The following is a 12,467-nucleotide window of genomic DNA, read 5'->3' as shown; positions in this document are numbered from 1 at the left end:
CTGTGGTGTGACAGCTTGCCAGTATTTTATTTCCTTGGCAAATTCTGCCCCTGGGAATCCACAGCAGCACTAGCAGCAGTGCATAGGTATCTGTACATATATCATTGCTGTGGTAAAAATAGCACTGGTACATCTAGACAAGCATTCATCTCCATGTGGGTTGTATTTTTTAATCTTCACAATAAGATGTATTTTCCTCTACTTCCTCTTAGTCATTTGAAATTCTTCATCATGACCTCGTACATTTTCATTTCCTCAAGTTGCCACTCTGGTTCTCAGTTTAACTGATTGGGTTGTTGATGAAGTCTTTATTTTTTTTTCTTTCTTTACGTATTCATTGGATATCTGAAAATTCCCATTCATCAGATAGCCAGTATAGAAATTTAGTGCAAAATGCTCATCAAAGTTTATATCTAGTATCTAGTATCAGGATTCTGCCATCATTGGCTTATTCTAATATTCTTATTTTTGTTAGATATTCTGTTAAAGCTTTGACCTCAGTGAAATCTCCTTGATGTCTTATCAATTCCTCTATAATTTCTTTACGGTGCCTTTGTATTTCAGTCCTTGTTTTTCCAGTTTTTAGACTATTCATCACTCAGTGGGATGAGAGGAGATAAAACCTACAAAAGGGGCTTTCCATTTTATCTATAATAGCTCTGTCAAATGCAAGAAAAGGATCACAGAGCATTCCTTCAATAAAAACCATTCCTATTGCATTAAATTATTAATGAAATCTATAGCTCTTAAAAATGCACAAAGCTTTATAAAAAATGCTTTTTGTTATAAAATTGCTGTGAGAAACAATTGACTACCTTGTTCAGAGCAGACATTCCTGAATTATAAAATATATACAAATGCATTTAAAATAAAGCCAACATTTTCTCTGTTTTTTAAAGTATTCACACCTGTTTTTCTGCTGTGGGTTCTTGATTAAGATAAGAGTGTTTTCTATTAACTGAAGAGAAATTTTTACTTCTTTAATTCTACTTCTTTAATTCAGACAGCAAATTGAAAGGGCACTTGGAGGCACCTGATTCCCTTGTAAAAGCACTCATGAGGAAATTATTTATCACTTATGACTTAAAACTATGTTTGGATTTTTTTGCAGGTTACAGCCTCCCAGCTCTCTGCATCCAGTAACAAGTGTTCAATCCTGATTCTAGCAGACGGTGAGAATGAAAAAAGCAAGTGGGTGGGCGTGCTGAACGAGTTGCATAGGATCCTGAAGAAGAACAAACTCAAAGACCGCTCGGTCTATGTTCCCAAAGAAGCTTATGACAGCACTTTGCCCCTCATCAAAACAACACAGTCAGCAGCAATCATAGGTATGAAGTTATTAAGAAGATAGCTCTAAGAAAAATGGGTATGCTAAAAGGATTATTTTCTTAGGGGGAAAAAAGTATTAGATGGTTATCTATTGAACAGAGAATAATAGGTAGTGGTTTTATCCCATATGAAAATGTGTATGGGCCTAAGAGAAAAGTGCAAGTTAGTACCCAGCATTTTTGTCAGGTCTTTTAAGGGTATTCCCTCTATTCACCCATATTCATAATCACAAATAATTCACCCCTATTAATAATTATTCACCAAGATTCATAATTATTACTAATTTTGAATCATTTTGAATAATTATGAATAATTTTGACTAAGAATTGGGCATTCATCTTTCGATACTCTGTAAACATAATTCCCTAACTGGGCACAATTAGCACTAGAGAGTAGGTGTATTAAATCACTCACTTTCAAATCTGCTGGTAGGACCAGAGAGAAAATCTAAGATCAGAGGCTGAATTTAGTAATTTGAAATACTACTGCACAAAATATGTTAAAGTCTGATTTTGTAAATTTTTTCAATATAATAATATAGTTAGTTCAAAGTTGGTACTAAGTTGTATGAACAGTTCGTTAAAAATTGATTTTAGCTGTTACTTTAACTAACAAGAAATTGCTAAAAAGCTGTTACTTTAACTAAGAAGAAATGGGAAAAGACTTCTTTTTTCAGAAATCGGAAAGACTGGGAGATTGCCAATTTTTTAAAATACATTGATATATTAGGTTTGCCTTTATATACAGTTATTTCAATATATTATAAAAACTGTCTCTGTTAATGAGAATTACTGCTATTGTTTACATGATTCATAAAGTACTTCCAAAGAAAAATAACTATTTTTTTTCTTTAATGTTGTAGACCATGAAAGAATAGCTCTGGGGAATGAAGAAGGGTTGTTTGTTGTGCATGTCACCAAAGATGGTAAGAAACTAGGAACTGCTAATAATTTCCCTAGTACCAAGTCATCTTTTTCTTATTCAGTATCTTCTGGTTTCATGATTTTTTCATTATTAACTACATTATTAGCTGGACAGCTCCATAAAAGACCAGAAGGTGTTCTGTGTGTTTTCTGGTTTGGGTATACTTTCCAATAACAAAAATACAGCTTTTGGAATGCAGTTGAAGTTTTTTGCCCCAAACTGGTTCAATACTGATTTCAGACCAGGTTGCTCAGGGCTTTACCCAGTTGGGTGTTGAAAATCTCCAAGGACACAGGTTCCATGATCTTTCTGAACTGCATATTGCAATTTAATCTCACAGTGAAACACTTCCTTTATATATTCAGCAGGAACCTCCCTCATCTGAATTTCCTGCTGTGCACCTCAACAAGAATCATGGCTTAATACTTTGTGTAACCTCCTCTTTGGTACTGGAAATGAAAACGTCTGTGCAGTTCTGAAAGATGTACTAACAGATTGCCCAAGTTAATTCAACAAATGACATGTTTAATTGTGTATTTCAGCTCTGAGGCTTTGCCTTTATTCAATAGTTTTTTGCTATAAACTGGTTTTGAAATTAATACTGAAATAATACAGTTTTTGTTACTGCATCAGATCTGCTCCTCCCATTTCTGAGGAGGAAAAGCCAAAGGTTTATCCAGAATTGTCACATTTGGTGTTATTAAAATACTAGTTTTGATTCTGTACTTTTTAATATTGCAGGGAAACAATTAAGGTGATTTCTTGGGTTTCTTTCCTAGTTCATCTTTACAAATACACATTATAATCAATTCACACTTCACCATTACTCACTTGAATTTGTGTGGTGGGGGGGGCTGTTTTGATTTTTGTTGCAGAGATTATCCGTGTTGGTGACAATAAGAAGGTTCATCAGATCGAGCTTATCCCGAGCGAGCAGCTCATTGCTGTAATCTCAGGACGGAACCGCCACGTGCGGCTCTTCCCCATGGCCGCCCTGGATGGAAGGGAGACTGACTTCTATAAGCTGGCAGAGACCAAAGGCTGCCAGGCAATCGTTTCGGGACACGTGCGCCACGGAGCCCTCACCTGCCTGTGTGTAGCCATGAAAAGGCAGGTGCTCTGTTACGAACTAAATCAGAGCAAGACGCGCCACAAAAAGATCAAGGAGATCCAGGTGCAGGGGAACGTCCAGTGGATGTCCATCTTCAGTGACCGTCTCTGTGTGGGCTACCAGTCAGGTTTCCTAAAATATCCCCTCCATGGAGAGGGCAGCCCGTACAGCCTGCTCCATCCGGACGACCACACGCTCTCGTTTATCTCACAGCAGCCAACCGATGCCATCTGCGCAGTCGAGATCTCAAATAAAGAATACCTGCTGTGTTTTAGCAGCGTTGGGGTTTACGTTGACTGCCAGGGCCGAAGATCCAGGCAGCAAGAGTTGATGTGGCCCGCAACTCCATCTTCTTGCTGTGAGTTGGGCTGTCTCTGTCTGTGTGTGTGTGTGTGTCTTTGGTGCTGTCCACTGAAGTGATCTCTGCTTGTGTTGATAACCTCAGAAGGTGGAGTTCAGGGCTAATTACCTGACAGGTTAATGAATGCTCTCAGCCCCTGTCACCATTTTTAATCTAGCCAAAGGCTTTAGTCCTCATTCATATTAGTTTCAACAACTCTGGCACTGACCTGTACTTGCTGGAACACAAAGAGGAATCATGCGTCAGGATTTCTAACTCTGAAACAGCCAAAAGCTTCAGGTTCAACAGAGGCTAACTTTAGGTATTTGCTACCACCAATACTGGACTGTTATTATTTAAAGTCTTGGAATGTGATTGTACTTCGACTCTGCATTGTGGTTCCAGCTTTCCTCATGCTGAGAGTCATTAGGATCTGGTAGTCTGACTTCCTTTTCTCTAATGGTATTTGTTCCTACTTACTAGTCTGTTTTGTCTTTTTTGTTCTTTATTTGTTCATGCTTTCTTCCTCAGCAGGTTTTGTCTACAATCTTCTTTTTCATCTCCTCTCTTTTTTCAAAAAGTGACTAAGTTTCCCTCTTGTCCCTCTCTCCCCTTCAAAAATACAATGCATAGGAAGCAATGTAAAAAATACCTTAAGGAAAAATACTGTAATTTTTCAAGATTTTCATTTCCACCAAGGTCTGTTAAATATTTATTGCACCTTATTTCAAAGCTGGGGCTTTATCTCTGTGGCAGTCTCAAGGGAAAAAGAAAACAAACCTGAATGTCTTATCTTCTTTTTAAAGTCTTTTTGAATGCAGATAAGTATTAGCCTAATCTGCACTCAGAATAGTGAATAAGCCCAATTCTGTGTTGATTCTTAGAATGTCTGCCTTCTTACCTCACTCTGGTAGCAGTCCAGTCACACTGGAAAGGGGAGGAGTGTTTCACCTTGCTTGAGTGAAGGCCCTTCTGAGTATGGAGGGAGCAGCATGTGCAGGGTGTTTGCCATTTCTGGATTTCAAGCAATTTTACACAATTGATTATTGCAGTGGACTCGGACAATGAATGAATCAAAACAGAAGGTTATATGATAGATTGAAAAATGTGTATTTTTCACACACAGTTTATCTATACTTGCCATTGTTATTTGTGACAGTTTTTTGATTGCTTGAAATAAAGTGATTTGATGTGACTCCAACTCAGAATGGAGGTATATTTTATAGCAAAAGCTGTTACATTTAAACACAACTTGGATGCTGTTGTTAGTCTTGGCAGACTGTGGCAGTCTTGTTGCTGACATGGAAATACTGAATTCTCCTTTAGAAGTGGTCCCAGTGAAACAAATTTCATCCTGGGAAAATCTGCCAGATAAGTAGCAGAAAATTTCTCTTTACAATCCAGAAAATGAGAAGAGAGAATTAAAGTTAAGGAAACATGAATTTTATGACTGTGTCATGGTGCTCAGTTCCAAGTGATGCTCATTTAGTGCATAGTCCAAAGACTTAGAGCTCAGTTCATTCAAGTGACAATTATTAAATAGAGCAGAGTATTTTCCTACCACATCATTTACAATATGTGAGCTCTTATTAAAAATTGGGCTTTTAGGAGGAAAAAACCTTTTAAATACATCAATATTTGGCAGAGTAAACCTTAATATCTTACAACTCAGAGAGTAGTTAGGTTTTCAGCAAAGTTAACAGAAAAGTCATGCAGAGTTGTAAGTTTTCGGGTGGTGCTAGTTTGCCTTCAGAATAAATTTCTTGGGCATTTTTGAGTTAAAGCACATTTTTCAAAGCTTGTTGTTGGATTGTGGAGCACTGGTTTTGTTTTCTTAAATAAATATGGTTAATCTGTAAGAAATTGTCTGTTTTGGGCCATGTCCAAAAGCACATGACACAATGCCTCATCATTCCCTCCCAGGTTACAATGCACCATACCTCTCTGTGTACAGTGAAAATGCAATTGATGTCTTCGACGTGAACTCCATGGAGTGGATTCAAACTATTCCTCTCAAAAAGGTAACTTCCCATTTCAGTATAGGCCAAGGAATATGTCCAGGCCCAATACTGCATTAGAAGCCATCATTAAAACTGCTTGTGGAAACATAATTAAATTAAAAGAAGAGCTACTGCAAAGAAACCTCATGCATTTTTATTGAAATAGAAAATGTGTTTTTCATGTGGTTGCGCTGTTTTAGATGAATGGTCAATCTGAAGCATATGGCTATGTTAGATTTACTGATACTGTTGCAATAATGAGAGGAATTAATTTGCATTAATTGCATATGGCTTCATTGGGACTGATTGTGATTATTACCAGAGCATGTGGATGTTAAGATAATTACACAGGCCTTCAAAAATCTATCTCCATCTCCTGCTGCGTAGTGTAGACAGACAGGGTTAGAACATTTTGTTTCAACCAGTAGGAACACCAAAAACAGGATGATGTCAGTTTGGATCTCTTATCAAAAGGAAGAGGTTTCTGAAAACTGACACTTCTTTGGGTATTTAAAAGGTGTTTGCTCAGCTGTATTTAGAAAGAAAAGAGAAAAGTCAATTTTTTTCCCTGTGGTTTAGACTGACTCCAGCTTTGTATCAGGGTCAACACAATTCCTTTTCTGGCATTCCAATGACACAGAGCTGCAGGACATTGCCCCTGTGGTCTTGTTGCTGGTCATTCAGTCTCTGCATATCAATTTCCCATGTGCCAGATGCAGACCAGGATATTCTGGCAGTGCTTTGAGGATACATAATACAAAGATCAAGGTGCTCAGCTAATAGCTATCTTGAAGAGAGACCAATCTGGACTTTTATGGGGAAGTTCTTTCTGGTGTCCAAACTTCGAGTTATTAAGCAGTTGGAGCATTTTCTTTCCCTACACAGTAGATGTGATTTAGTACTTTGAATAATATTTGGCTCAAGATTTCCCTTTTAATGGATGAAGCTACTTTCAGCAAACAAAATTACTACACTTAGGAGTCTCAAAAATGGCCATTTATTATGAAGAGTCTGTTTCTAACAGAGTTTACAGAGTGTGGAATGCTTCTTTCATTTTTATGTTGGAAATCACAAATACCAGTATGTTTTAGAAGTCTGTGTGTGCTCTTATCAAGCTACAGAGCATTATTGTGACATGGTACTAAGACAAAGTAAAAGCTCAGCTTATTGTTTTTTACATCTAATAGAAAAAATTGAGTTGATATATGAAGTGGACTTCTAAAACAACTATTCATTTAAATGCTGGGAGAAATGGTGTGAAGCCTGTGTCTTGAAGTGGAATTTTAGGCACCCCCCTCTGTACTTATTCTCAAAAAAAAGAGTTTAAAATTCTTCTGAACTCTTCTTTGTGGCTTTAATGACTTCGAATTGTTACTCTTGAGAGTGTTACAAGGACTGTTTTTCCTTGTTTCAGGTACGACCCTTGAATACAGAAGGATCACTAAACCTTTTAGGCCTGGAGACAGTCAGATTAATATATTTCAAAAACAAAATGGCAGGTAAGTAAAGAGAAGGAAATTTTCATCATGCATATTTTTGTTTAGAAAGTGTTTTTCTTTATCTGCATCTGTGCATTGCATAAAGGAATCTCTTAAATGTCTGTGTGCTTGTTAACTTGGGAAAAAGCCAAAGCTTACGGGTTCCACAGTTCTTGTAATGCTGTCTCTTCTCTGAACTTTTTTTTCCCCTTACGAATATTCAGTGAAGACTGAAACTAGAAACTAGAGTGACTGGACACTCCCTCCAAGTGTGGGATCAATTGCCAGAGCACTGCCTAAAAAAGCCTGCACAATTGAAGACTTAAATAGTCATTTTGTCAGCACTAGATTAATATTATATTTAACCTAATATGTTAACCTAAATGTTTCCTAAGCATTTTAAAGTAATACTATGTATTTATATCTTATTATTAGGGCCAGCTATGACTGTGTGCCACAATTTTAGCTTCAAAAATCTATTTTTCTTACAAATCTTTCTGACTTTTTTTTTAACTTTTTAGAGCCCATTTCATAAGCATACTCCTGAAGAATTTCCTTAAACTTTCATTTAGCCTCTTAGGTGGAGAGGGGACATGCTCTGTTTCAACAACCAAAACCTATAAATTATTGTTAACAACTTTCTGAAAACAGTGGGAATAAACACTCTAGAAAAATGTACTGCTGCTGGCACTCTTTCAGGGCTTATTTAAATTGCCAGCAAATTAGCATGAAAGGAATGGCAGTGGTAGAGAGGAGAAATATGCTGGAAGAATGTATAGAGAATTCTCAAGTCTTAATAAAGACTGAACATTAGAGTTGATCTTAAGGAAAGAAGATATTCAAGTTCCACACTGTTTTGTCAGTGAGCAGTGAGCTTATTACATGTCACTTTAGTCTCCATATATAGAAAACAAGACCGAGCAGTTGCAATGTTAATTCAAAGTCATGTGATGATCACTGTTTTCATGTCTTTAATGAAGATCCCTTGGCCAGATGTTCACACATGGAAAAAAATCTTCCCTTTTCCCACAGTTGCATGAAAATACATCCATGTTCAAACACTTCTAAAACAGTGTTCTCTTTGGAGCAGGGAATGAATAAAAGAGAATCTTGCATTCCATTTCTAGACAGTTGGCAGAACAAGACTGTTCTAGTGATTTTCAGTGGGAATTTTGAGGCAAGACTCAGATTCCCTTCCTGCCCACAAAATGTTTATTTCAAAGAATGCATCAGTGGTGTTTTGAGAACACAGGTGTGGCAGCTCACGTGTGAAGAAGGTTTGAGTCTGTTACTACATAACAGAGTAGTAGATAGCGGCCAAGGAAACCCATAATCCAAATAACGTTTGTTCAAGTTTGATGGGAAAGAGGTGGTGTCCTGCACTAGCAGAACAGAGGTAGAGTGTTGAAACTAATTCCATGAATAGCTAAGGAGCTGCTCCACTGCATCCCCATCTTTGTGCTGGTTTCAGAGGGGGATGAGCTGGTGGTGCCTGAGACGTCAGACAACAGCCGGAAGCAGATGGTGCGGAACATCAACAACAAGCGGCGCTACTCCTTCCGTGTGCCCGAGGAGGAGAGGATGCAGCAGAGGAGGTCGGTATTCCACCTGTACTTGTCCTCTGTCCATGCCTGTAGGCCCTGAAGGACACTGACTGATGCCAGGGCCGTGCTTCATGTGTGGCTTTCTGGAATGGCCATTCAGGGGTTCCTGTCTCTTCTCTACCCTGTTAATCCTCAGTGTTTAACTTATGTCAATACCGGTTTGGACGTGGATATGCGCTGGATGCACAATTAGTTCAGATGAATTGTGTGAAACAGCTGTAATTTGGAATGCATGCCTCCACATAATGTATGCAGGTGCCTAGGTGTGCACATACACTGTGTATATATAAAGTTCTCCAATAAACACTTTGCAAAAGGAGATTACTTTGCTAACTATGAATTTGGATTAATTATTCTCAGACTCTGGTTCTACTTTTCTTTCTGAAGATTTTCCTCTCTGTAGTATTCCAGGACATCTGTTTCTTTGACTTACAGATTTAACTACATAGAGTTTCTATAAAGCTCACAAAACTCGCCTCTTCAGGGGACATAGGACTTCAGGGTGTATTTCTAATGGGAGTGTTTAGCAGGTTACAAATACTTTCCTAAATGGCAACAAAAACAGGTCTGTGCTACTGGCAGTGTTCGGAGAGGATGTTATTGACCATTTGCTGTCACTTACTAGAAGTGACCTGCTACTGTGCTAAGCCACACTCCAATAACTGAGGATTTCATTTTTGTAATTTCCAGCATTTTGTACCATTGGTTGGCTCCCAGTTTGTCTTTCTTTTTGGCTCTAAAGAAAGTAACAACTGTATGCCGTGGAGATAAAATTCCATTTCTTGTTCTTGCCTTTTCTGAGTTGATTGACATTTAGTCTCTTTAAAATTTTATTTGCTCTGAGATGCATCCTTGCCATTTTGAAGAGCTTTTAATTCTGACCACAGACTGAGAAAGGTACTGCAGTATTATTTTAATTCTGTTTTCATATTTTATACTTCATTTTCATCTCCACTTTGTAATATATCACAAGTGACTTTGGCTTTTACTCATCTTACAGAGCTTATTATCAGTTCATTCTGTGAATGTTAGTAACTACTGGGTATGGGACTGTTAAGCTGCAAACAGCATTCTTTTATCCTGGCCCCTTGCCCTCTCTTCAAGCTGGAACCTTCTCCACACCAGTACTGACAGCAGGAATTTATCACTGTTAGCATGGTTAAATAGAGTCATAGACTCACAGAATTGTTTAGGTTGGGAAAGACTGGTTAACTTCCATTTGAAAATAGCTGATAATCAAAGCTGTGTTTTACAAATGCCCATCCTCACCTCGAAGGAAATACCTAAACAAAGTATCTTCTCTTCCAGGGAGATGCTACGTGATCCAGAAATGAGAAATAAGTTAATTTCTAACCCAACTAATTTTAACCACATAGCACATATGGGTCCAGGAGATGGCATACAGATTCTCAAAGATCTCCCAATGGTAAGTACAAAAGGCCATGTGAGAGTGACTGACTGCTGCAGAGGCTGCAAATAAGTGAGATAAAAACAATTGCAATTTTAATGTATAATCAGTGATGTATTTCCTATCAGGAACAGTGTAACAAGGGAAATGGAGCTAAAAATGCTCTGCTGTATTTAAGCAAGGAGCATGAGAGGCATTGAGTAGAGGAGGAGGAGTGCCTGATACCCCTAGATTTTTAAGACAGGTTACAGTACTGATGACAATTTTTATGACCCATATGAAGGGGCAAAATTGACATGATTTGAGCCTGTGTGCTTTGTGGGTATGGAAAGAGAAATTCCTTTCTCAGTGAACTGTAGTTCAATTCCTTTTTTCTCCTTCCATCTTTAGCACCAGCTTAGCCTATTTCTTTACAGCCTATTTTCCTGTAGCAACTCAATAATGTTTACTGCTCAAGTTTCTTTCCATGCCAAACATGCATGCCAACCTTTCCTGTTCTCTCCAAGTTAAGTAGTCTCAGTGAAACAAAACTTCTTGCATAAAAACTAACCTTTTAAGTTGAAAAATGGAAAAAGAGAATGTGTAATAGCACATGTTCATTTCCATAAAACCTCATGTAAGAAGTACACTTGGAAGTACTGAAATCTGTGATGAGCTAAAGACTAATTGATACTTTGCTTATAAAGAAGTACCATACTGCTTGCTTCAAGCTACCTTGAGCACCTTTTGCGTGTTTATGTGTTCTGTATTGTTTTCTAAGCACATCCACGGTGACACAGATGTGACTCAGAAGAAGATAATTAGCACTGTAAGAAAGATGAGTTGTTATGATAAAAGCAGATGAAATTTGTTCCAGCATAATGCTCAGGCATTAGCACAGATCTGCTGTCTAAAATGATCATTGTTACTACTTGGAGTTTGTGCAGAAAGGAAGTAGATGATGAAATTGGGATTTTCTGATGCTGAAAAGTGCCAAGGAAATAAAAATAAGACTGGAAAATAAAGCTCAACATGCAGTTGCAGGAGTTTAGGAGTCTAATATCTGGTCTTTGGATACTCATTTTACCTCACTTTTGAAGCAAATGGTTGCACTTGACTGTAAAGTCTGCACTTTGATTTATTTTAAAGCTCGTATTAGACCACTCTGAGAAGCCTCTCAATAACAAATATATTTGTTGTAATGAGAAAAAATCAGTACAGTATGTGTGTATTTTTATAAATTATAATCCTTTTTATAAATTAACACATAATGAAGGAGCTGTTTCTAGAAAACACATGACAAATCCAAGAGATGTTGTCAGATATGCTTCCCTTACCTGGATACAAGATTGCGTGTGTCTAATGTTAGACAGAGAATGATCATTTGCTTCAGGACAAGATGTAGATCAGAGTTTTTCTTCATTTCTCCATTTCTGGTGAGTTCTTTAAAATATTTGTGGCTCTTCTCAAGCAGAGAAAGTAATCTACTACCTCTGTAGGCAGAGCAGAAGTCACACCATAACACCTGTGTCACACCGTCAGTAATTGAAAGTTCATGGCACTCAAAAGCAGCAAGGACTCTTAATCAAGCCCTACATCTGGCAAGTGTAAACCAAAGAATGATTCTGTCTATAGAAGGGGATTTTTTATCATTTCTTCAACAATGTCATCTCTCAATGGCTTTCAGCTTTGAACCCATTCTAATTGCACTTGCACTTGCTCACAGGTCCTGTTTCAAGTTAGGACTAGTACTGTGCTATTACCAATCAGTATGATGCTTTGAAAAGAATTAATGAGTCAGTTTCCATGCTTAAAAGTGGTGAGAAGAATTCGAAAATGTGTACAATATACAATTGATTCCTGCACTTGTTCCAGTGCTGCAGCTTCTTTTTAAAAAGTTATTATTAAAACCTCCTTTTTGCAAGTAAGTATCAGTCTTAATGCTGAGAGATGTCACTGCAAAACAAAGCAAATTCGTTGTGTATTTTTCCATCGGTTCCTTGCAATGTTGTGTTGTGTTTGTATTCTTAACTTAATTGGTGCAGAACTGCATCAAGCACGGTACTTGAAAGTGTGTGAATTTGAAAATGTAACTTGAAATTAGGAAATAAATGTTCTGTCAAGAGCAACTTCAGTCCAGGCAGCTTTTTCTTTTCCAACAGCTTCCTGTAAAGTATTTGCCTGGACTGAGTTACCATTTAATCCATTCCAGACTAAGAACTTTGTTTCTCAGGCACAAAAATAGAAGAAAAGGAGTTGTGTGGGCATTTGAGGTTATGTATAGAGTCTAATAT

The 12,467-nt window shown here is 37.6% G+C and overlaps 1 protein-coding gene across 8 annotated transcripts in view; it reads left to right on the top strand.

Moving 5' to 3' along the window:
• The window catches only part of CDC42BPA (CDC42 binding protein kinase alpha), a 181,808-nt gene that overhangs the window by 153,593 nt on the left and 15,748 nt on the right, over nt 1–12,467 (top strand). For all 8 annotated transcript variants that reach the window (XM_031504271.2, XM_021537011.3, XM_021537006.3 and 5 more), the window contains 7 exons: nt 1,112–1,328; nt 2,192–2,254; nt 3,129–3,722; nt 5,628–5,725; nt 7,119–7,203; nt 8,654–8,777; nt 10,095–10,212. In XM_031504271.2, the coding sequence (XP_031360131.1) occupies nt 1,112–1,328; nt 2,192–2,254; nt 3,129–3,722; nt 5,628–5,725; nt 7,119–7,203; nt 8,654–8,777; nt 10,095–10,212 (1,299 nt within the window). The remainder of the gene's footprint in view (nt 1–1,111; nt 1,329–2,191; nt 2,255–3,128; nt 3,723–5,627; nt 5,726–7,118; nt 7,204–8,653; nt 8,778–10,094; nt 10,213–12,467) is intronic.

Source organism: Lonchura striata, chromosome 3, assembly GCF_046129695.1.
Source record: "Lonchura striata isolate bLonStr1 chromosome 3, bLonStr1.mat, whole genome shotgun sequence".
NCBI lineage: Eukaryota > Metazoa > Chordata > Aves > Passeriformes > Estrildidae > Lonchura > Lonchura striata.
This window is presented reverse-complemented; position numbering and strand designations above follow the sequence as displayed.